Genomic DNA, 23348 nt, shown 5'->3' on the forward strand with positions numbered 1-23348 from the left:
GCCACCATCACCCGCTCCCTGCTCCGCTCCCTGCTCCGGGCCTCTAAGGGCACCTGGTGGGGGCAGGGCAGGGCAGCCGCCCCACTGGACACAAGCCCCACGGCATTACCAAGGGACCCACCCTGTGCTGCACAGGAGCAACGCTGGTGACCCGGCCCTGAAACAGCACCATGGCAACTGGGTGGAGCCCGCGCAGGCCACAGCCCTTGTTCTATCTGGGATGGTTCCTGCCCCTAAGCCAGGGAGCGCAGGGACCCGGCGTGGACGCCAGGGGGCGCCCCAGCACAACCAGCCGGAGGGGCTGCCGGCCCGTCCTGCTCAGGGGCCTCCCGGGGCCCCGCCTGCTCCCTCGAGGCCGCCTGGCCCCCGACCCCACTCTCCAAGCACACACAGCCACAGGGTCCGGTTTTATTGCCTTCGAGTGTCCAGAACATCTGACCGCCCCAGGCCAAATAACTTAAGGTGCCAAGAACAGGTCAGGGTGAGGGGCTGCAGAGGAGGGGCCGGGCCCAGTGGTTAAAAAATGCACCAGCCCCCAAACAAACGGGCCAAAGAGGAGAGCTGCCCAGGGGCAGGGCACTGGCAGGAGAGCCAGGGGCGTGGGGTGAGGGGGAGATTAGGGGGGAATTAAGCCTCAGAGGGACAGAAGGAGCCGAGGGCGCAGACAGAGACACAAAGGGCACCGAGGAAGAGACAGAGACGCGGGGCATGTAGACAAAAGGAAGGATGGACCAGACAGTGGTGCGAGCACACACACACACACACTTGCACGTGCGTGTGGACAGAGACGCAGGGGGACGGTGACAGGAGACAGCAAAGGGGGCGTGGGGCGGGCCGGATCGTTGGTGGCGGGTGTGCCAAGGCGTCTGGAGAGGAGGGAGATGGAGCCCCGCTGAGCCCGAGGCCAGGGCGCCGAGGTCCTGAGCTACATGACACAGCACTTGGTCTTGTGCGCGTGTGGGTCCTTGAACCGCAGTCTCTGCTTAGGCCGGTATTTTTCCAGGTAGGTAAGCTGTTTGCTGTTGATGGCTCCACGCCGCTTCCTGGGCAGACGGAACAGGGGTGGGGATCAGGCGGGACCCGGCTCGGCCGCCTGCCCTGCCCCAGGGCCTCGAGGCACCAGAGTCCAGTGGGGCTGGAGCGGGCCCTCGTGGCCAGCAGAGCCCGTCCCACCTCTAGGTCTTTGCCCGGGCTGCTCCTGCTGCCAGGATCACCCTTCCCCCATCACCTGCGGTCACCGCTGCTGGCGTTCGACTCACCTGGCTATCACCTCCTCCAGGCTGGCTCCCTGACCACCCCCCTCCAAGGCCCCCGTGTCTACCTGGGTACCACCTCACGCCCAGGCCCTGGCACCCCAGAGGCCGCAGGGCTGGAGCCTGGGCACCCCGGCTGGCTGGGAGGGGGAGCAGAGGAGGGGGAGGTGGACCTCAGGTGCCCAGGTGTGAGGGCACCTAGGGCTGCCCACCGGGCGCTTCGGGAGGTCATGTGTCCCCACCTGCCCGTGACCTCAGACGTGGCCACAGACTTGCTCTGGCCAAGGAAACGTGAGCGGGGGAGGAGCAAGCCTGTGCTTCTCTGAGTCGCCGGGTTGGGCCCAGCCCCCCATCACGGGCCTCGCGCCTCAAGCTGGGGAACCGCCACCGCGGTGGGTGCGGGAAGGGCTCTGGTGAAGGCCCGGCCCTCCCCCTGGTGCCCCTTGGATCTGCGCCAAGGCGCAGAGCTGCACACAGGCTCACAGAGAGAAACAGCGTGTGCCTGTGTGTGCGAGTGTGTGCGCGTGTATGAAGGAGTGCCGGGCTCCCGAGGAGGCCTGAGCTCCCACGGGTGCACGCAGGGCTGGCTGCCTGGCTGGTAAACAAGCCTGCCTCTGGGAGAAAGAGGCGGCTGTGCCCTGGGAGCCGCCACTGGGGAGGCAGCACAAGAACACACCCAGGCACAGAGCGCGTGCGTGTCTCTCTCTCACACACACACACACACACGCATACACACGCATGCATGCACGCACACGGCAGCTGGGCTGGGGGCGGGCTCGGGCCCAGCGCAGGCCCAGGTCCTCTGCCATCCACCCCACTGTCCCTGCTGACACCCCAGGACCCTGCACCACCCGGGCTCTTTTCCCGGGAGCAGTGGGAGAGACAGGAGCCCCCCACCCGAGGAGGGGGAGGGGGGGAGACCCCCGTGGGGGCTGAGAAGCTGGGGCAGAGGGCCCAGGGGCCAGGGCTTCAGAAGGGTGGCTCCGAAAGACCCCCACGTGTCAGTCGTCCCTGGGGTGTTAGGGGAGGTGGGCAGGGTGCCACAGGAGGCTCCTTTCACAGAGGGGCTGGGCTGGATGGCTTCTGGGGGTCCTTCCTCTCCCAGGTAAGGAGAATGACACCCCACATCAGGAGTGCTGGAGGCTTAAAGAGTTGTTTGCCCCAGCTCCCTACGTGGGCCTGCTCGTTACTCAGCGCAGCCCAGCCTGCCTTGACTGCCACGCCCCAGGCCGAGGGAGCCGCGGGCCGTGGAGATGGGACCAGCCAGGCCCTCGCTGTAGCCTCTCCTCACTCATACCTCCCAGCCAGGGGAGAAGGCCGCACTCAGGGACCAGTCCTCAGTGAGGGCCAGGCGGCCTGAGCGGTGCGTGGGTACCACAGTGGGAGGCTGCACTGGACTGGGGGATGCCTCAGAGGACAGCCCGGGGCCAGGGGGCAGGAGTGCCCACTGGCAGGGCACTGGGCCCCTGCAGGGCGGGGAGCACAGGATACGGGCCCCCTCAACCCGGACCCCTGAGCACTCACCACCGCCCTCCCCCACCGGCCACTCACTGTCGGATGAACTGGATGGCGTCCTCGTACTTCATCCCGCTCTCGATGAGGGCCAGAGCCACGAGGACCGGAGCCCTAGAGCGGACGGCAGAACCAGATCAGCCGAGCCTCTGCTCCCAACCCGTCCCCTGACAGGCCGCCTACTGAAGACACAGAGCAATGCCTTCCCCCTCGGGGCCTAAGGGCTGCCCAGACTCCCCTAGTGCCCTGCTCCTCCCGACCCTGCTGTGTGATCTCAGGTGAGCCAGGCAACCTCTCTGTGCCTCAGGCTCCTTGTGTGTAAATATGTTGGTGGGAGGGTTGAAGGAGGGAGAGCGAAGCGCTGGGCTTAGGTCTGGTTGTGGATAAGAGATTGCCTCTTGGCTATCAACCCCACTCAGCCAGTCCCTCTGCAAACGGGGATTCCACCACCTGGGTCCTTCAGTGAAACCCAGGCTATTTGCTGGGGGCGGGGCCTTTGTGCCTGGAGAGGGGCAGAGCTGGCAGTTCCTTCCTGCTCAAGTGCACAGCCCCAACCACAGCAGGAGGGAGCAGGGTCAGACTGTGGGAAGGACTTCCTCCCCGCCCAGGTCTGGGAACTTCCAAGGAAGGAGGTCACGTGTGATGTGGGTTCAGCGCCCACATCCGAGGGTGAGCCAGGCCACAGGGTCCCCAGGCTCGAGCCAGCTGCCCCGCCGGCCGGCTCACCGTCCCAGGCCCGCCACGCAGTGCACGGCCACACAGCTGCCGGGGTCGTCACAGAACTTGGTCTTCAGCAGGCTCAGCCAGTCCTCCACCACCCTGCCGGGTGGAGGCGCCCCGTCGTCAAACGGCCAGTCCTGCAGAAGGAAGCAGCCCGTGAGGGCCCTCCACACCGGAAGGTGGGGCGAGGGGCGCAGGCCGGCCTGCCCACGGGCACTCTGAGAAGCACAGAGAGTGTCGGGAGCCCACGAGGGTGAGGGTCAGGGCACAGGGCCAGGGAGCTCCCCGCTGCAAGGCTCCTGCTCATCCTCTCCGCTCCCGCGGCCGTCCTCTCCTCCAGGAAGCCTCCCCGGAACACCCTGCTCTTTTCCTTGAGGAGCCCCGGGAGCCCTACTCCCCTCCCCATGAGCCCACACTGCGATTCTGGGGTCAAAGCCTGACCCTCACCCAAGCCTGAGAGGTTCTGGGTCAGGAGGCCCAAGGGGTCTGGCCCACACACATGGCTGACATGTGCCTGTCTGTGTCCCCAGCCCCCAGCACAGCTGCACAGAGCAGGCCGGGCCCAGTGAGGATGGAGACACTAAGTCCCAGTGGAGCAGACTCAGTGCCGTTTAGTGCATCCACATGCGCCCACCAAGACCAGGCCCCCGGGTCATCTAATCCTGCTGCCGGACTCCGGATTCAGCAACCCCTGGAGGAAACCGGTCTGCCTGGCTGCTGTAAGTCTAACCCAAATCCTTCCTGCTGCAGTGGGAGGGGTGGGAAAGGCTGCGGACTCCCTGTGCTATGGGCCGCTTTACAGCGTTCACCTGGTACCTTTCAAGCATCCACGCTCTACAGGTGAGGAACCTGGGGTCACTCAGCGGGGAAGGGGCAGAGGCGGGACTCAGGCAGGCCCGTCTGACCCCGAGGCTCCGACCCTTCCACCACTCTCACCACAGTCGCCTGGCTCGGCGTCCTCCCCAGAGGGCTGGCCCCAGGGCTCTGGTCGAGGCACCGGGAAACCCGTGGCCCATCCCACAGGGCCTGCCGCCTAGACGTCGGTCCCCAGCACCGGGGACCAAGGAGACAGCCCCCAGGGTCCCTCCCCACGGCCTCGGTAGAGCCTCCCCAGGGGCCCGCCAGGTGCCCCCAGCCCCCCCTCCCGGAGGCACCCGCTGCCCGGCGACAGGGCCCCGAACGCCAGGCAGGGAGACAGAGATGCGTCCCTGAGGCAGCCCAGACCCTTAGAGATGAGGCCTGGGCACGAACACGGCGAGGGGGGCGCGGCAGGGGGCACGCAGAGAGGCCACGCGTGCCTGCTTCCCAGCGAGGGGCCCCAGCCACCTCCACGCCCCGACCCCGCGCAGCAGCACGCAGCCCTCACCACGACGGTGATGCCGTCCTTCTCCAGCGGGGCCTTGTCATAGGTCACTTCGCACACACGCACCACGGTGGTGGCCCCGTACTTCTTCAGGTCCTGGCAGGGGGAGGAAGGCAGGGCTGAGCCGGGGCTGCGGGGCTCAGGGCTGCGGACCCCCTGACCAGGCCATGCCCCCCTTGACCAGACAGAAAGGCTGATGCCCAGCGTGAATCCCCAGTGGCTCACTGACTTTCAGGCTCAGTGACTTGCCGAGGGTGGGACAGTCTTTCCTGATGCTCCTGGGGCGACTGTCCCTGGGCCCACCCAGCAGCAGGGAGGGTGTCCCCACCGACCCTCCTGGCCATCGTGGCTACTCAGCCGGGAGCCAGCTTCCTAGCACTACCTCCCTCCTCTCGGGTGCTCAGGACCCCAGATCACATCAGCAATTTCCAGGCAAAGATCCTGGCTCCCCAGGCAGGGATAGGACACCACCAGCCCACACGTGAGCCCCTGCATGGTCCCTGCTCTGGGCAGCCCTCCCAGCCAGGGTTGCAGGGACAAGTCCAGTCAAGGGGCATAGCCAGACCCCCATCAGGGGCCTTCAGAGTCTCGGCGGGGCAGGCCCCGGGGCGGGGAGGGCAGGCACCTGCCCAGATGGCACCCAGGGGGCAGCCAGGCCCTGCACACCAGCGGGGAAGCCCCGGGCTACCAGGGAGAAGGTCAAGGCAGTTCACAGCCAGGCGTAGGGATATTTATACGCTGGGGTGGAGGGCTCCACTCCATGGGGTCCACGTGCCGGGGCTGCACCCACCCCGACCTGCTCCCAGCAGCTATTTTAGGAGCAGTGAGGAATCAGCTGCTGGACCTTGCTCATCATGTGATGGGGACACTGGACACAGTGAGGACAGCACAGAGCTATTCTGAGAATGCGGGGAGCAGGGGGCGGTGGTGCAGGGCTCTGAGGCCGAAGGGGTACCTCAGATCCCTCTGTGCCTGAAGCCGAGGGTGCTTCCACCCAGCCCAGGGCTGGGCCCTGACCCTCATCACAGACTGAGCGCTGCCCCCGGTCACACACTGAGCCCTGACCCTGGTCACACTCTAAGCCTTGACCCTGGTCACACACTGAGCCCTGCCCCTAGTGACAGACTGAGCTCTGACCCTGGTCCCACACTGAGTCCTGACCCTCATCACACACTGAGCAATGATCCTGGTCACACACTGAGCCCTAATCCTGGGCACACTCAGCCCTGACCCTAATCACAGGCTATACAGGGGGACAGCCCTCCCCTACAGGGTCCCAGCTCAATGTCCAGGGTCCAGGTCCCCCAATGGCAGGGCGCCCACTGCCTCTCTCTATGGAGTTGCTGAAGTCCTCTCGTGCCCAGGCCCCTGTTCAACCATGACAAGCGCTCAAGGGAGCTTTTCTCATGTTGCAGAGGGAATGGCTGGAGGTCTGAGGCCACAAATGGCCCTGCACACAGCCACAGGCTCTGCAAACAGCAAGGAACACTACAGAGGCCAGTCTCCCGCAGGGGCCATGTGGAGAACCGCAGGCTCCGCAGACACATCTGGCCCCATCTGCTGGGGCCATGAGCAGCACACACCTCAACCTGCTGGCTCTCAGGGTACAGTGGTCACTCTCTCCCGTGGCCGCCTCGGACTCCCGCCCAGCCCCTCCTCACGCAGATATCTGTGGCCTGAAGCCCCCAGCCGGCCTGTTCCAACCCAAGGATTCCCCCACCGCCGGTGGGCTTCCTGCGGCCTGGGCTGGCCGTGGAGCTGGCCTTCGTGCCCCAGCCCCCTGCAGCCGCCTGTGTCCAGGCTGTTTAAGCAGCCACTCCTCACCTGGGGGACCCTCCCTCCTCCTTCGCTCAGCCTCTGCACAGAGGCCGAACGGCCAGCAAAGGGCTCGGGACTGCCCCGGCCACAGGTGACGTCCTGAGGAGGCGAGGCCCGTTTCTCCTTCTGCCTCTGAACCTGCCTGTTCACGCAGCGCGGACTCCCGCTGCCCATCCTGCAGGCCCCAGCGGGCCCAGCTGATCCCCCCGCAGTCCTCACACCAGCTCTGCAGGAAGGACACCCTCGGGTGCCCCCCGGGGACCCTGTGCCCAGGCTGGCAGCTCCGCTCCCAAGCGCGGTCCTTGGGCCGACAGCTTTGCGGCTCACTCTGCGGCCCTCGGGAGGCCCCCGGCCACGCGGCCGCACGTGCTGGACACTCACCGCGATGAAGCTGCTGAGGGTGGCGTTGGTGGGGTTGTGCGTGATGAGGAAGCGCATGTTCTTGTAGCTGACCTCCACGGGGGCCGGCCGGTTCATCCGCGCCATGGCTGCGCCCCAAAGGCGGGGCGGCACCGGGGACGCGGGTGGGAGACGGCCCCGGCAGCGCCCCAGAACCCAAGGAGAACGAGACCCCTGCGCTCGTCCAACAGAGAGAAAACGCTTCTTTAAAAACCTGCCCCCCACGCCGCGCACAAATATTGTGCAAATACTTGGGAGGGGGGAGGATGCTGCCCGGGTTAACGGGTGGATAATTAAAAAAGAAAACCTAACTCTTTAAAAAACCAAAGGAACGAAAGAGCCCCCCGGAAGTAAAATGGACCAGCCCAAGCTCCTGCCTCTCGGAGCTGGATAATTACAAGGGGGCAAAAGCAAAAATAACGACAACCAAAAACAGTCAGCAAAGAAAACTCGAAAAAGCCCAAAGTGAGTCCGGCCGCTGTGGCCGTGGCCAGCGCTGTCCTGTCGCTGGGGACGCCCCGTCTGCATCCGTGGACAGGTCAACGGCCGCCTTCACTCAAAGGCCCCAGACCCCCAAGGACCAAAGGAAGAATGAACTCGAACTGAACCAACGGGGCGGCCTTGGGGTGGGTGCAGGCGGCTGTGACACGGGGCCTCCGTCACGTTACCCCATCGGGGTACGGCGAGTCCTGGAAGGGGGCAGGGGGCTCAGGCGGCAGAGCCGGCCCCGGGCCGGGCGGCGGGGGCCATGGGCGGGCGAGGGCAATGGTGAGGGCCGGAGGCGCGGGGCCTCAGCAGCAGGCGCGGCGGCGATGCAGGCCGCGGCAGCACTCAGAGGGCCGCCCTCTTCTCCATAAATCCCGGGCTGGTCAGCGGCAGGCAGCGTCTGGGGAGGAGGGGAGAACAAGAAATGAAAAGGAAAGGGGTCCCTGGGCGCCCCAACTCCCGGGAGGGGTCCCGGCCGGGGTCCCGGCCGGTGCTTCTCCCGGGCCCTGCTGCAAGGCCACGCTGAGCGAGCCACCCTCCCTGGGCCTTGGTTTCCCCATCTGGGAGCACAAGGAAGGACGGCTCCTGCCAGGGCTGACCCAGAGCCCTGAGGTGACAGGACAGCCACCAGGACAGGGCAGAGAGGGACGGAGGGAGGGACACACCCCTCCCCCGGGAGCGTGCTGAACCCCGACACACGGATTTCAGGGCAATCTGTGGTAACAGAGGCCCAGCCCCCATCCCCTGAGCCCGGGCACCCCAGGATGCCCACCCCCACCCCGGGACAGTCACCCCCTCCTCTGCAGAACACCGGCCTCTGTGGCATTTCCAAGCCCACACTGCTCTGGGCCAGCCGGTCCTCCGGGAAAGGGGCTCAGGCGCGGAGGCCAAGGCGCCAGAGCACAGCAGGGTGAGGGTGTGGCAGCCTCACTCACAGCCATGCGCCACCTTACGCATCTCTCAAGGGCTCCCCGGGGAAACCTCCGGCTCTGGTCAGCCTCTGCCCTGGGTCACCGTCCACCACTCGCCCACAGGGCTGGCCACGCACCGGAGGTAAACAAGCGGCTCTGCCCTCCAGTAGCTCGGAGAAGCGGGGACAGACCACAGGGGCCAAAGGGCCAGGGCCGACCACCAGGTGTTTGCCAAGATGGTAACAGTGCAGGTGGCCAGGGGTGGGGTCCCGCTGTGACAGGGCCTCAAGGAGGGACGCTGCTGGGCCTCAGAGACAGCCATCAAGCACCTCATGCCTGTCTCTCACTCTCTAGGCCCCAAAGGGCCAGGGCCAGGGGCCCCAGCAGGAGCACCCAGCCAGCCTCACTCCCACCCGCACAGACGGGCTGGGAGGACTTGGGCACGTCACCGGCCTCAGTTTCCCCATCTGTACAGTGAGGGGCCGAACGAGATGCTGCCAAGGTCCCTCCGGCACAACCCAGTGGTCAGCAGACCCCCCTGGCCACGGGGCTTGGCCCAATCCCACCTGCTCACCCGGCAGGTCCTCCATCCCCCGCGGCAGACAACTCTTACCTCTGCCCCGCCCAGCACCCCCTTCCCCAGCTGCCCACCAGGCCGGCTGGGCCCCTGGAGCCTCAACCTGGGTGCAGACAGGGCCCGCAGCTGGGACCCGGACACGGTGGAGGGCCTCCAGCGCTGCTCCCAGGCTCACACTCCGCTCCGTGCCTCGTCTAGGAGGGTTACGCGGGCGTCCCCGGGGAGGCGGCAAAAGACAGGGAGAAGGGATCCCGCACCATCCCAGAGCGAGCTTCGGCTCCCAGTGCAGGCAAGGAAAGAGCCAGCCGCGGGCGCCCTGAGCAGCACACAAACACCTGCCCCTCCTGGGGCTGCGGGCTGTTCCTGTGTGCGTGTGTGTTTACCAGAAGGAAAGGAGGGCAAAGGCCCAAGGAAGCCACAGGACTACAGGCCTCTCCAAGGGCCTGACCCGCCACCTCACCGCCCATAGTTGCTGGGCACCTGGGGAGACCCCGTGGGCAAGGGCACATGGCCTGGCTCTTCTGCCAGTGTCCCTGGATGGCCCTCATAGCTGAGGGCCCAGAGCCACCCCACACTGCTGCCCACGTGAGCCTCAAGGGTCACCTGTTGGCAGGGGTCAGGGGTCAGACTGGCTGCGGTCAGGGGGCCCGGCCCTAGATAGGATGGGGTCAGGGTCTGGGCCGAGGTTGGACCAAGATCACTACCCAGGCCAGTTCGGGGTCTAGCCACACACCCCACTTGTCTCCTCGATGTCTAGGGCCCACACCCCCAGGTGAGATCAAAGCAGTGAAAGCCCCCTTTCCTGCCCCAGGCAGCCAGGACCGTGGCTCAACCAGGCCTGTGGCCTCCACCCGAGGGAGGGGCCCTCCCTCCTAACCACACCCCCTCAGTGAGGTCACTGAGCAGGCCCCCAGGCAGGGCTGACCCAAGTCCACCAGCCACTGCTTCTGGCCGCCACCCCCCATGATGCGGGAGCCCTTCTGGAAGCCCAAGGCCCCTCCCTCTGGCCTTCCTACCACCGGCCCCACGTCACTGCTGGGCTGCGACCCCAGCGGCCTCCACCCAGGCCGGCTCTGAGCCCTCTTCTATGTCCAGAACAGTCCTCCTTTCCAGACCCGTTAGGGGAGGCCCCATCCTGGCCCCTGTCTGCCGATGAATAAACCAGCCAGGGAGAGATGGAGGGCCTTCTCTGGGCCCTGACCGAGCCAGGCCCCGGGAAGTGCTCCCCGCGGGCGTTCTCAATCTCAAGTCCAGGAGGCTCACTCCTGGTGGCACAGCTGGTTGAGAAGCTGGAGTTTGCAGAGGGCTTCGGAGAGCGCCAGCCTCTCTGCACCGGGGACCCTGTATGTTATGGGGGGAGGCTGGAGGACCACGGCTCAGTGGGGTCCCAGGAGAGCTAAGGAGGGCGGGCATGGGAGCACCGTGGGCGGGGCTGGGACCAGTGGGCTCGGGTGGTGCCGTGGGCGCGGGCATCCTGTCCCGCGGCGCTCGAGCAGCAGGGCGCGGGGTGGGGTGGGGGGGGGCACGAGCGTGGGGGGCTGGTTCCGAGGGATGCGGCCCCCTCCCCGGGGCGGGGCTGGGGTCCTCCCGGCACGCCCCCCGCCCTCACGCGGCCCGGCTCACCGGCGCGCAGGCGTCCCGCCTCCACCGCCTCCATTCGCGCGGGGCCGGGCAGGGCCGGGACGCGGCGGCCGAGACCCAGTGCGCGGGGCGCGCCGGCCTCCCCACGGATGCTCCGCGGCCAGGCTGCCGGGGGCTATTTATAGCGCCCGGGCATCACGTGGGCGGCGTGGCCGGTGACCGGCGAGCGACCCGGCTTGTAGTGGCTCCCACACCTGCCGCCTAAATATAACCACGACCCGGCCCGCGCGCAGGGGCAAACAAAGGGGCGGCGGAGGGCCGAGCCGGGAGAGGAAACGCCGCGGAGGAAGGGGAAACGCAAGGGCGGGGGCGCTGTTCGCGCACCCCGCCTTCCTCCCGCCGTGCTCCGGCGCCCTCCTGAACCCTCTGGGGCTCCCCATGGCCCTCCTTCTCCAAGGAAGGATTCGCTCTGCGGAGAGGGGGCGGCGCCAGGTCTCGAGGAGCTCAGCGTGGAGCCAGGCTCCTGGCGGGGACCTCAGCACAAGCCAAGGCCCAGAGGGCGAGCTCCCTACGTTGCAAATGGGAAGGAGGGTGCCTGTGGCCCAGGTGGGTTCCCGAGGGTGACACCCACAGGATGGTGGCCGACCACCTGGTCTGGCCCTGAAGCCCTCCTGCTCAGAGCCCTGCCCAGCTCTCCAGCCTCAAACCCGGGGGCCCCTCCACTGTGTGCCCCCTTCGTGGCCCAGGCAGCTCTTGCCAGACGCTGCTGTCCCTCACTGAATCCTCACCACACCCCTGGGCTAGTGCTGTCATCCCGCCCCTCCCCCCTCCCCCTCCCTCCCCTCCCCCCGTATGCAGGTGAGGAAACCGAAGCACCCGGACACACAGGGAGCGGTCTCCACATCCCGCTCATCCTCCGATGCTCAGTGCAGACGCCCCCTCCCCACAAGGCCCTCTGTGATGGGAAGCCCTCCCTGGGTCCGGGCCTGCCCCCACCAGCAGGGTCCTGGCTTCACCTCCTGGAAGCACCATGTCAGGAACACGAGTGCTCCCCAGCCTGTGAGCCCCGAGAGTGCAGCCTGGCGCCGCAGTCAACCCTGTACCTGCCCCGGCCCACGCGGAGGCCCTCGGAAGGGGGTGGAGCAGGGTGGGGAGAGCCCCCAGCACACAGGGTCCCCAGAGGCCTGGCCTCGCTGGGAACCCGGCTCTGAGCCCAGCTCCCAGACAGCCAGCCTGGCCCCTGCAATCATCGGTCAGCGCCGCAGGGGCGGGGTGGGAGGAACTGGCCAGGGGCCCAGCCCAGAGCTCGGCCCCCTCCCAGGCTCTCCCCACACACATACCCAGAGTGTCAGCCATGCCGGGACCCGCACTCTTCCCACCCTCAGCCGGGCAAGCAGGCAGAGGAGGTGAGGACAGGAGAGCTGTGTACAGGGCAGAAAGGCCCGCCGGAGCCCCCTCCCAGCCAAGCCAGGTGGCCTGCCCACCGGCTCACAGCAAGGGCTCCTCCACCCAGAACCAAGGTGGGCTCGGGCCAGGACTCCCACTCCAGGGCTCTTGGGTCCCCACTTCCGGCAGCCTCTTCCTAAAGGCCAGCTCTGGGCGCTCAGGGCCCCACCACTCTCCCACCTTGACCACTTTCTGAGAGTCTGTCCCCTCAGACACCATGCTGGACACTGTGTCCCATGAACAAGACACGTCGGCCACACTGTATTAATAAAACAGCAGCTCAGAGGGGTCGAGGGACTTGCCCAAGGAAACAGAAGAACCAAAGTTGGGCTGAGTTTTGCTGGGCCCCAGAGACCCTGCTCATCCTGACCCTGGCCCTCTGGGAGAGAGGAGCCCTGGGCAAGCTGCTTCTACCACCCCACATTGCATCCTCATCCGTACAAGGTGAAAGGTCCCATCAAGCTCTGTGACACTGCACCCAGGACCCGGAGCCCACCATGCTGCTGAGGCTGCAAACCTGGGCCCCGGCACCCCTGTCCACCCTCGCCTGGGGCACCCGCTCTGGCCAGGCCTGGGGGGCACCTGCTGCAGCTGGCACAGTCCCAAGCCCTTCAGAGAAGTCTATTTTTATCAAGGCAGGAGCCGTTCCTGGAACCCTCCCAGACGAGCCCAAGTCCACACTCTGCTCGGAGGCTGGGAGGGGAGACCCCACAGGCCAAGTCCACGCTGATCCCCCAGGAAACCTTCCCAGAACCCTCCTGCCTCTGGACCCGTGACACCGAGGGTCCAGCCCCGATCGCTGACCGAGCTCCACCGCCTCCCCTCCCACCCCACCCCCCTCCCTGCAGCCACATGCCCTTCAGAGCAGAGTCCTGGCCCCAGGGTAGGTGTGTCCTGAAGGAGGGGCTCAGAGGCTGTCGACTCCACCCACCTCCAGCACAGGGCCTGGCACCAGGAGGGCTCCCCACTTGTTGTGGAAGGAACAAGTGACCCAACGTTCTGGGCAGAGGTCCAGATCCGGGAACCATCCAGAACCCATCACAGGATCCCAGCCCCTTTAGTCCAGAGGAAACTCAAAGGTCACTACGCCATCTGATCGCCAGCCTGCACACCTCCGGTGACAGGGGGCTCACTGCTCCTGGGCAGCACCTTCCACCCTCGGGCAGCTCCCCAAGTTATGAATCCCTCCCTCTAGGGCCTCCTCAGTGCCCCCTGCTAGGATGGGGACCAGCGGCAGGGAAGTTTTGGGGCAGAATAAGCCAGCACAGCAGGCGCTGTGAAGAGCAGAACTGGAGGATCAGGTAGTCAGGGAAGGCTTCCTGGAGGAGCTGGCCGGCGAGGGGAACAGGCATGCTCCTCGTGTCTGGAACCTCATCATCAGGGCTTGACCAGCTGCCCTGACTCCCTGTGTAGCCCGGGGCCAATGCTTGCTCTCTCTGGGGCTTGAGGCCTCCTGTACAAATGGTGACACTGCCAGGAAGGGAAGGCACCTTCCAATGGGGCCCGCTCCAAGCCGGTCAGGGGCCGCCCAGGCTGTGACCTGGAAGCAGAGCTGTTGGGAGTAGGCTTGAGTTTCCAGCCGGGGAAGGCACCTGTTCTACCCTCCAGGATCTGGAGATGGGGAGGAGGGCTGCGAGCACACTCCCCGCAGCTCCACCACTGCCCCTGGGCGCTGCATGGGCCGCCCTCACCACACCGTGGCTTTAATGGTGCCTCGTGGGGCATGGTACCCACTTGCCAACCCAAGTGGCCCGCTCTCACATGCCATCAGCCGCCAGCACTGCCCGGGCCAGCCGCAGCTCCACTGCAGACCCAGAAGCCATAACTGCCACCTCCGTGGTCAGGCAGGTGGGCACTGGTGTGAGTGTGGGCAAGGCCGCTGTGCTCCACCCTGGCTGTCATGAGTGGCAGGCACAGAGCAGAGCCAGACCAGGCACGCTGGGTCTCCTGAACCCCATGCACGCCAGGCCCGCCAGGCCCCCACTAAGCACATCCCTGGCCTCGATGGCACCCACCTGGCAGGCACCCACGTGGTGAAGGGTGCCTGCTACCACTCTGCAGGCTGCCCTTGCCCCAGTCCTGGCGAGGGCTTGGGCCTCCCCACAGCCGGGCTCCCAGGCCCCTGGCCCTCCCCGCCTTGGCCTCAGCTGGCCTGGCCACACCCTGCTGGGCCTGGACACTCCCCTGAAGGGACCTGGCACGAGAGGAAAGGAGTAGGGCCGGAGGAGGGGGGCTGAGCAGCGGAGTGGCAGGAGGACAAGGGCCGATCTGCCTGCAGAGCTTTGGGCTCGCGGGTCTGGGGTTGAACCCAAAGCTGCCTGTGACCACCTGCCCCTCGGAGCCCCGGCTCCTCACCAAAAGGTATGACAAGCCCTGCCTTGCCGGGGTGTCGAGGGGACAAAGGGACAGGCATTGACGGCTGGAAAACGGGGCCTCTGTGGCCATCATGCAGCAGCTCAGACAAGGAAACTGAGGTGCAACAGGGAAAGCAGGACTGCCAGGTGCCCTGCAGGTGCCCCTTCCGCCACCCCGCTGGGGGGAGGTCCCCTGCCTGGGTGCCAGAGACAGCACCCCTCCCTCCCAGACCCAGCTTCCTGCTGGGGGCTTACAGCTGGCGGCACAGATAGCTCGGAAGGTGTGGCTACTGCTGGCCAGGCCGCCTGTGACATCACACGGGGACACACTGGCCGCAGCTCAAGCAGGTGTCCAGGTACATGGGGGACTGCACCCCTGGGGCTGCCTGCCTCTGCTTGAAGCTCCACTGTTCACCCATCGTTGCCCAAGACGCCCCACTCCCACACCGCCCACCTACCGAGGCCTCAGCACTGGCTCTGAGCTCATTCTGCCACCAGGGTCCTCCCTGCAGCCTCCCCTGCTCCCGGCCCAGAGCTCAGGACTCCCTCCAAGGGGGACAGAGGAGCCAGCATCCGTTCGTTCATTCATTCATTCATCCAACTTACGAATGTTCATTGAGCATCTTCCAGTGCCGGGTACTGGTCTAAGCTTGGGGGACACAGGGGAAGAAGTCACCAGAACAGGCATAAAGCCTGTCCGACCCTCTCCCGCCCCACCCCCAAATGGGACTGCTGACCGCCCTCCACCCCACCCCTACCCTGAGAAGCCACCTCCCATGGGCACAGGCGGGCCGGCTAATTACAATACTGCAGCTGCCCCAGGAGGGGGTGGAAGTGCCCCCCATGCAGGCAGCACTACTGAGCCTGGGGGCACCTCGCCCCTGGAGCCAAGCCCCTTGGGTTCCTCGCAGAGACCTCCCTCCACCCTGTGCCTCAGCTTCCCGCGCTGTCACTTACAGGGTTAAAGCGTAGCATTTTCGCAGCGCCACCTGTCGCTGGGCTACCCAGGTCCCACCTGGGCCACACCTGCCACCGGCCCAGCCTCCCCTCCCCTGGCAGGCATCGCCCCCATGGAATTCCAGGCACTTGACCGCGAGCCTCCTGCCCCGGGACCACCCCGTGTTCCCCTGCAGCCCACCTTCCCCAGCTCCAGATCAAACACCATCTCCTCCAAGAATCTGTACTGACCAGGTGACCTCCGCGGCTACTCTCCGTGCCTCAGTTTCCTCATCTGCAAAGAGGGAAACGACAGCAGCTGCCTGACAAGGCCTGGCACGAGCACCACCACAGCCCGGCCGTCAGCACTGCCTATGGCACCCTCACCCCGGAGCACAGACGCCGCCCCCTCCTCCAGTCCCAGCGTGGCCGCCCGCCTCGGCCTCCTCCGAGGCTGGACGCGGAGCCCTCGACCCCCGCCCCCGTGTCAGGGCCTTGCCTCCCCGGGTCCCTCCCCCGTGCTGCTATGCCCCTTCCACCCCAGCACCCCCAGGCAGCTCAGGACCCCACCCGAGACCCAAACTCGGGACACAGAGCTGTCCTCAAAGGAGGCCCGCCCACCCTGCCCCCATCAGGGGAGGGGAATCGCAGGGACCTCCAGCCCCCCACCCCTCCCTTCTCTCTCTTCCACCTCCACCCAACCAGCTGGCCCACCCTCCCCACCAGGGTGGGTAGCAAGAGACACGTGTGTTCTTATCTCAGAGGCAGGCTCAACACAGGTTTGACGGGGGCCCATCCTGCCTCCAGCCCCAGACTAGACCCGGGATCAAGGTCCCATGTCATTCACCCACCCCACCCCCAGTGAGTGGTCACCACAGCGAGGCCTGGCCTGGGGCTGGAGACGGTAAGGTGGCGCCCACCCTCCTGCTGCCCACACAGCATCCATGGCTCCCTATAGCCTAGGAAACTAAGTTCTGAATCTTCAGCCCTGCCCCTCTACCCTCAGTAGGGGGAGGGAAGGAGGGGGCTGTAGGATTCATGCCTCCAGTCTCCCTTTTCTTTCTGGGGCCCAAAATGCCCCCAGACACTCCTCACCCACAAGACCAGGTGAAGGTGCCCTCCTCCTCCAGGAAGCCCTCGGTGCCCTCCAGGCCTGGGTTTTCATTCCTATGTGTACCTACCCAGCATCCATGTGGGCACTGGGGGTCAGGGGTAAGCGAACCCTCACGACCCTACCCTCAGGGCAGGGCGGGGGTCGGTGGGGGGACACACAACCAGGCGATGGATTGAGGTCGACAGAAAGGACATTGACTGGGGGGTAAGGGGGTAGACATGGAGGCCTCTCTGAGGAGGTGGCCTCTGGGCAGAGACTCAGGACCCACACCCACGGCAGGGGCCCCCGAGCGGGGACACATCAGACTCCCCGTGAGCTCCGTGAGAACAGCGTGCCCTGTCCAGCGCTGCTCGCCAGCGCAGGACCCCTTCCACCCCCGCTGTCTCTGTCACCCTCACTGCTACACGCACCCCCATCAGAGGCCGAAGACTTATGAGCCCCATTCCACACGGAGGCCAGACAGAGAGGCGGAGCAGAGCCACCCGAAACCCGGTTTTCTGGTTCTAAGCCTAGGGTTCCTTCTCTTCACCCCAATGAATCAATGCAAACGTCATCCATTCAGAGCCCAGCCCGGGGGAGTGTTAATACAGACAAGGCCTTCAGAGCAGCCGGAACAGATGCCAGGAGGCCCAGCCACAAGCATCAGCCACCGAGCTCCCGGTCCTCAACTCAGAACCCAGCAACTCTTGCTTTGCACACAATTATGACCGACCTAGAAAGCGGGATACTTCCAACCCCCTCAGGGGGTTATTAAAACCCAAGATAACAATGGATGACAATCTAAGCTACCACTTATTAACAATAAATATTAATAACGGCAGTTACCACTTGTCGAGAACCTGCTTTCTGACAGAGCCTAAAGACTGTTAGGGTCAAACAGATCGTGAGGGCCTCTGTTTATCGGCTGGGGGTTCTGCATCCCTGAAAGCTCCACTGATTCACTTTGTACGAGGGGACTTAACGCGGCCCCACTGGTTGCTATGAGGCTCAAACTCCGAATCTGCATTGATGGCCAAACCAACCACAGACTGCATGGGGGCTGGGCTCTCTCCAGCCCCCGCAGCACCTCCAAGGGCACCTGCTGGCCAGGTGGCCCCGGACGGCTCCCTTCACGCCAGCTGGCGAGGAGTGGTTATTCACAGCACCTCCTCCTTTCACTCCCCAGCGTGATGATACGTGATCACCCGTGTGGTCACTGCATCGTGACCCTCATTTAACATGAGGACACGGGTGCAGAGGGGGCTCGGTCACTACCCAAGGGGCAGAAGAACCAGGCTGGACCCCGGCGTGCCCTGAGTCCCTTCTCTGCACTGTGACCCTGTTCCACCTCTGACCGTGTGACCAGGACCGCTGGTCACCCTCCCCCTGTACCGCCGAGGCAGGGAGTACCACAACCCGGAGGCCCGGGCTGCACAACAACATCACAGAGCCTGGGAGGAGGGTGTACGTTCCCACGTGGTCCAGTTTGGGCTCTGGAAGGAAAACGACCCCTCGCCCCATTTGACGGAGGAAACCACTGAGGCTCCCAGCTGAGCTGCGAGCATGAACAGAAAGGCCTGGGGACCCCCGGGCCCCGCCCTCTCTTGGGGTCTGCCCACTTCCCGGTCCCCCCCCACCTCCACCTGAGCCTGCCACGAGCCCGCAGACACTCACCCTCCGTCCTCAGTCCTGGAGTCCGCAGAGGCCGGCCCCCAGCCCAGCTTTATCCCCGGCCTGGCCTCCCTCCCAGCCTCCTGGCCTCCCGCCCTCCCCACGTCAAAGGCCCTGGAACCACCCGCCTGCGCGGGAGGCGGGGGCTCAGGCAGGGGCAGCCCCGGAAGGATCCCGTCTCCCAGGGCAGCCCCGGCAGCCGAGCAGGGGGGCTGGGGCACAAGTCTGAGGTCACGGCGGGCACCCTGGTCCCGGGAAGAGGGCAGGAGAGCCCCCCTCCCTTGCTGGGCCGGGCTCCGGGGCCCGCAGGGGGCAGGACAGTCCCCAGAGCCCTGTAACTGCTGGCAGCCAGAGCTGACGGGGGCAGGAGGGGCAGGCGGGGCCAGCTCAGAGACAGCGGGGAGGGGTCAGAGGCACCAGAGCCCAGGCCCTGCAGCTGGGAGGGTGGGGGACCACAGCGACAGCCTGGAGGCTTCCCGGGCCTCTGGCGTGTCTCCCCACTGCCTGCTGTGGGCTGGAAAGGGGGTCCCAGCGCCCTTCCCTCGCTGGGGTGGGGAGCCCACCGCACCCCCATCCACCCCCAGAGAAAGAGCCCAGCCCTCTGCAGCCTGCCCCCAACCTAAGCAGCCCCCTGGTGCCCTCCCCAGCCTGCTCAGGGGGCAGCCAGGTTTGCCCAGAGCCCCACTGAGCCCGGCGCTCAATTCCTCCTGTTTCCTCCAGCGAAGAGGCGGGTTAGCCCACCCGGCCCAGGCCTGGGATCCTCGGCCCTACAAAAGCACTGAGGAAGTGGGAGCCCCACCGTGGGGGAGGGACTGTTCCTGCTTCCCAGAGTCAGGGTCACGTGCCCCTCCCCCACCAGGATGCTGCCCCAGTCATGGTGACATCAGGAGGGCTGGAGCCCATGGTGGCGGGGGGGGGGGGGGGGGTATCTCAGGCCCACCCAGCCCCCAGGACTGTACTTCTTGGGGGGCAGAGGGAGGCCACCAAGAAGTCCACACTATGCCTGCTCCCTGCCAGGTGAGCAATGGGGTCAGTTCCTAGCTGTAGGAGGGGCCTCTACCCCATGCCACCCAGACGGCTACCCCATAACCTCCCCACCCCCTGCCACATCCACAAGTCCCCACTGGTTCCCACCGGCTGCCACCCCCAGACGGAGGCCCCTCCTAAGGGCCCGTCACCCAGGCTCAGCCCGTCATGGCTACCCCGGTGCCTCGGCCAGTCCCCAAAGCCCTCCCCAGCCACCCAGGCCTCCAGCCTCACACTGCCAGGGACCTCCACACACAGATGGGTGGCCCACCTTTCTGAGGCCCAGGCCTCACCACCCCCTTCGGGGCCCCGGCATCTGTATTCACACGCGCAGCTGGGCTGACCCGGGCAGTTGGCAGCAGTGCTCTGTAGGCCCCGCCGCGCCCCCGGCTCCCTGCTTGTAGAGCCCCCAGTCCCAGGGGTCTGGTTATCTGAGATGCAGAGCCCATCACTCCGGAGTATGGGGCGCTGGGTCGGGACTCTAGCCAGGAGGAGCAGAGCTTCAAAGCCCGCCCCACCCTCGGACTTGGACCTGCACCCACAGTCCCCGGCGCGTTCCTCCTGGGCCCCGTGGGGCTGGCACCAACTCCTGGCACCATGCCACCCCGTCTCCAAGGCCCCTAAAGGCCGCTGTCCAGAACGGGCGTGGCGTCCCGGCAGGGCATGGAGTTTCACGGATCCACTTGAAGCTAATGGCCCCTTTGAGGCGCTCGCACCCCCCAGGCCCCCCTGCTCAAGTGAAGGCCCCCAGGAGGCCCAGAGAAGGCCCCCGATCCTGGCCTCCCCGAGAGCTAAGTGCTCCCCAGGCAGAGCCCCGACCCGTCCTGTTCCACGAGCGCATACACGGGACCCTCAACAAGCAGAGGGAACCCCGGGCTTAAACTGGGCTCCCGGGCTGCGGCCTCAGAGAACAGGGGTGGGTGCCGGGGCCCTCACAGAGGGTCCATGTGGCCTAACAGGCCTTCTCACTGGCCGGGAGGAGGCTGCCCACCAAATCCTCACCCACCAGGATCGGCTGGAGACCCCACAGGGTCCTCAGACGGCAAGGGGACAAGGCCCACAAGGAGCACCCACTGGGATGCCCACGGCGGCTGAGAAAGTCCTCCCCTGGCTGCTGTGTGCCCTGGACCCATCTCCTCACCTCTCTGGGCCTTCTGAGTCACCAGCACAAAGCGGGAGTAACAGGCCCGTTGAAAGATAAGAAAACAGAACTGTACCCCGTAGGTGCCCACGGAGTTTTCACGTGGCCTGCAGGGCAGGAGGTGGCGTGCACACGCAGGTTCCAGCGAAGCCCACTCTGCAGAATGAAGCCTGATCAAACTGGGCCACGGCCCCAAGCCCCTCTTCGTGGAGTAGTGGCTATGGCTAACTCCTTGGGACCCCTGGACAGTGCAGGGACGGTTCCCCGAGGATGAGGAGGGACTGAGAGGAGGAGAAGGGCTGTGAGCTGCAGCCAGCACCCCGCAAGTGATGCAGCCCCTCCCCCGCCGCTCCGGGGCGCCCCAATCCCAACGGGGAGCAGGGTCGGCTCCCACCCCAGCACCCCCGGCAGGGAGGTTCTGCCCTCAGACAGAGCAGCCAGTCCCCTGTGCCCACCCAAACGCTCTGCACCCACCAGGGAGGTGGGGAGCAGAACTGGCCTGTCCTCCACGGCTGGACCTGTTAGCACAGTGCCCGGGGGGCCTGTGGGCCCCAGGGGTGAGTGGACCTTGGAGCATCAGCATGTGGTGGCCACTTCCGCTCACCACCACACCCAGGAGCCTGGACGGAGCGGGAGAGAAGCACACTCTGCCCAGGTCACAAGAGAGGAGACTGCAGCCCAGCTGAACCCAGGTCCACGGGCCACCCAGCAGCCTCAGGACACACTCAGCCACTACCCAGCTCAGCCCTCCTCTTACCTCCCATGTATGTCCCGTCCCTGGGCCCAGCGTCCAGCCCCATGAAGTGGGAGAAGGCCCAAGGACCCCTCCATGTCACGGCCCCGCACCGTGCCCTCGTCACAGGCCGCTCCCCACGTCTGTCCCCAAAGCCACACTGGAAGACACCCACCACCCCATTTTACGGATGAGGAAACAAAGGCTCAGACCATGCAATCAGTGACTTGCCTGAGGCTCCAAGCCAGGATTCCCAGCCAGCCCAGGGTGGGCACTTTCTGTGTACATTCTCCTTCAAACAGCCCCTGGAGGGAAACTGAGGCCCAGCCTCCAACAGATGTCAGGGCTCCAGGAGGCGGCCCTATCACCCGGCGCCTGCCCCAGTCCCCGGGGCGCCCCTCCCCCGCTGCGCCCGGAGCACAGGGCCACTGATGGTCAGGCGGGCAGGAAGGGGGCACAAGATCACAGAGGTGGCCGGGGCCGCTGGCCAAGGCCCTGGTGGATGCACGTCAGAGGGGCCTGCAGGAGCCGCGGGAAAGAGCTCTGACCTGGCCTCGGCAGGCCACGTCCAAAATAACCAGCCCCACCGCCCTGCAAGGACTCAGCCGGGCGCACGTAGGACTCTCAGCCCCAGACGCTGCCAAGCTGGGTGCGGAAGGTCACAGCTATTTCTGGGCCAGCCTGGCAGCAAGACGCAGCCCCCCAGCGCCCCCAAAGAGCCAGCGCAAGAGGGGCGGTCGAGGCAGGCCCCAGCCCCAGGACGCGGGGTCTCTACCTGTGGCCGAGGGCCTGCTGGGGCAGCCCGCGCCGCTGTCTGTCCTCTCTGAGCTGACTCCCTTTCAAAAAGCCCATCGGCACCATTAGTGTGTCAGGGTCACGTTGGTCCCATTGGCAGTTAAGGGCCTTCTCGGCCACCAAGCTCTGTGCTGGGCCCTTGGCCGGACAAAGAACCACATCCGACCCCTGAAACAAGCGGGGGCTCTGCTCTCCGCTCTCCAGTGGCTCCGACCCTAAGCACGCAGGGCCGCAGGAGGCTTTGACCGTGGCAGGGACCCCCCCGTGCCCACAAGGGCACCCCCTGTCCTGCCGGGCCACACCCCCGGAGATGCCAGCACTGCACCCTACCACACACAGCCTCCAGCCTGGGGCTCCACCTGCCCCATGTGGGTCCCCACCACCCCCATAACTTTGTGGGCACCGATGACCATCTGGCCCATGGGAACCTCTGGCCTCTGGGCCATTGAGGCCCAGAGAGGGCAGAAGACCCTGAGGTGCAGCCTCACTCAAACCGCCAGGCCAGGCAGGTTCTCTGGGGGCCGAGGGGGAGGAGACAGTTCCCTCTTATCACCCCAGGCCCAGGCTTCTGCCCCACAGCCTTGTTCAAGCTGCTCCTGCCCACAGAGTCTGCCCTTCCCAGCAGACCCCGAGCTCGGGAGCCTGGCGTGCTTCCCGTCCTGGCTCCCCCCGCAAGCCGTGCGACCCTGGGCACACCCCTCGACCTCCCTGTGCCTCAGTTTACTCATCGGTAGAACAGGTTCACTGGAAGCTCATCCTTCACGGAGCTGCCGTTGGCTCCTCTCCCGGGTCTAGAAGGACACTCCCCTCCCAAGCAGCCTTGCCTGCATCCCCCGAATGCTCCCACCGTGCTGGACACCCACGGGGGCTCCGACAGGACTCTGGGACCCCCAGGAGGGTCCACGTTCAGGTTCATGATTCTCCCAGTGGGTTCCTTGGGACACTCAAGGGGACCTCTTGCCCGCAGGATGTCTCTACAGACATGGGGACCTGAAGATCTGAAGGGCAGCCAGCGGTGCATTTCCAGAATGCGGTGTTTTTTTTTTTGGCTGCACCACACGGCATGTGGGATCTTAGTTCCCTGACCAGGGATCGAACCCGTGCCCCCTGCGGTGGAAGCACGGAGTCCTAACCACTGGACCGCCAGGGAAGTCCCTCCAGAATGTATTTGAAGCCAGGCCCTAGCAATGCGGCACCTCACAGAACCCCACTTCGGCAACGCCAGGCTAGGGCACCCTGGGCCCCAGCCTCCCAGCTGTGAGGGTCGGAGAGCCTCCTGGCCTGGCCCCCCGACTCCCGCTCGTCCGTGTGTCTGGGACCATCTCTCTGAGCCTGGGTGCCATCTGTGCAGAGGGACCGTGAAGACTCGCGGCTGTGAGGAGCGTTGCAGGCGGGCCACGCTGGCGGTCACTGTGTGAACGTCACAGCAGGGGTGGGGGCAGAGCACACACCCCTCCCTGCTTCCCCTGTGTCCCCACCTTGGCCATGCCGTGGCGACAATGACCTGAGGGTGGCAGGATTAGCTCCTGGATG

The 23348-nt window shown here is 65.9% G+C and overlaps 1 protein-coding gene across 2 annotated transcripts in view; it reads right to left on the reverse strand.

The window, feature by feature from the left end:
- Positions 1 to 786: 786 nt before the first annotated feature.
- PTP4A3 (protein tyrosine phosphatase 4A3) overlaps positions 787 to 23348 on the reverse strand; it is a 34308-nt gene continuing 11746 nt past the window's right edge. Inside the window, exons 1-6 of one of the 2 annotated variants that reach the window (XM_057532339.1) lie at positions 10663 to 10790; positions 7048 to 7951; positions 4852 to 4944; positions 3492 to 3622; positions 2805 to 2879; positions 787 to 1043 (exon numbers count right to left, since the gene is read on the reverse strand). In XM_057532339.1, the coding sequence (XP_057388322.1) occupies positions 926 to 1043; positions 2805 to 2879; positions 3492 to 3622; positions 4852 to 4944; positions 7048 to 7152 (522 nt within the window). In that variant the 5' untranslated portion in view covers positions 7153 to 7951; positions 10663 to 10790 and the 3' untranslated portion in view covers positions 787 to 925. Of the gene's footprint in view, positions 1044 to 2804; positions 2880 to 3491; positions 3623 to 4851; positions 4945 to 7047; positions 7952 to 10662; positions 10791 to 23348 lie in introns of those variants that run through there. The other variant, XM_057532341.1, reaches the window with a different exon arrangement.

The sequence above is a fragment of the Balaenoptera acutorostrata genome, chromosome 17 (assembly GCF_949987535.1).
Source record: "Balaenoptera acutorostrata chromosome 17, mBalAcu1.1, whole genome shotgun sequence".
NCBI lineage: Eukaryota > Metazoa > Chordata > Mammalia > Artiodactyla > Balaenopteridae > Balaenoptera > Balaenoptera acutorostrata.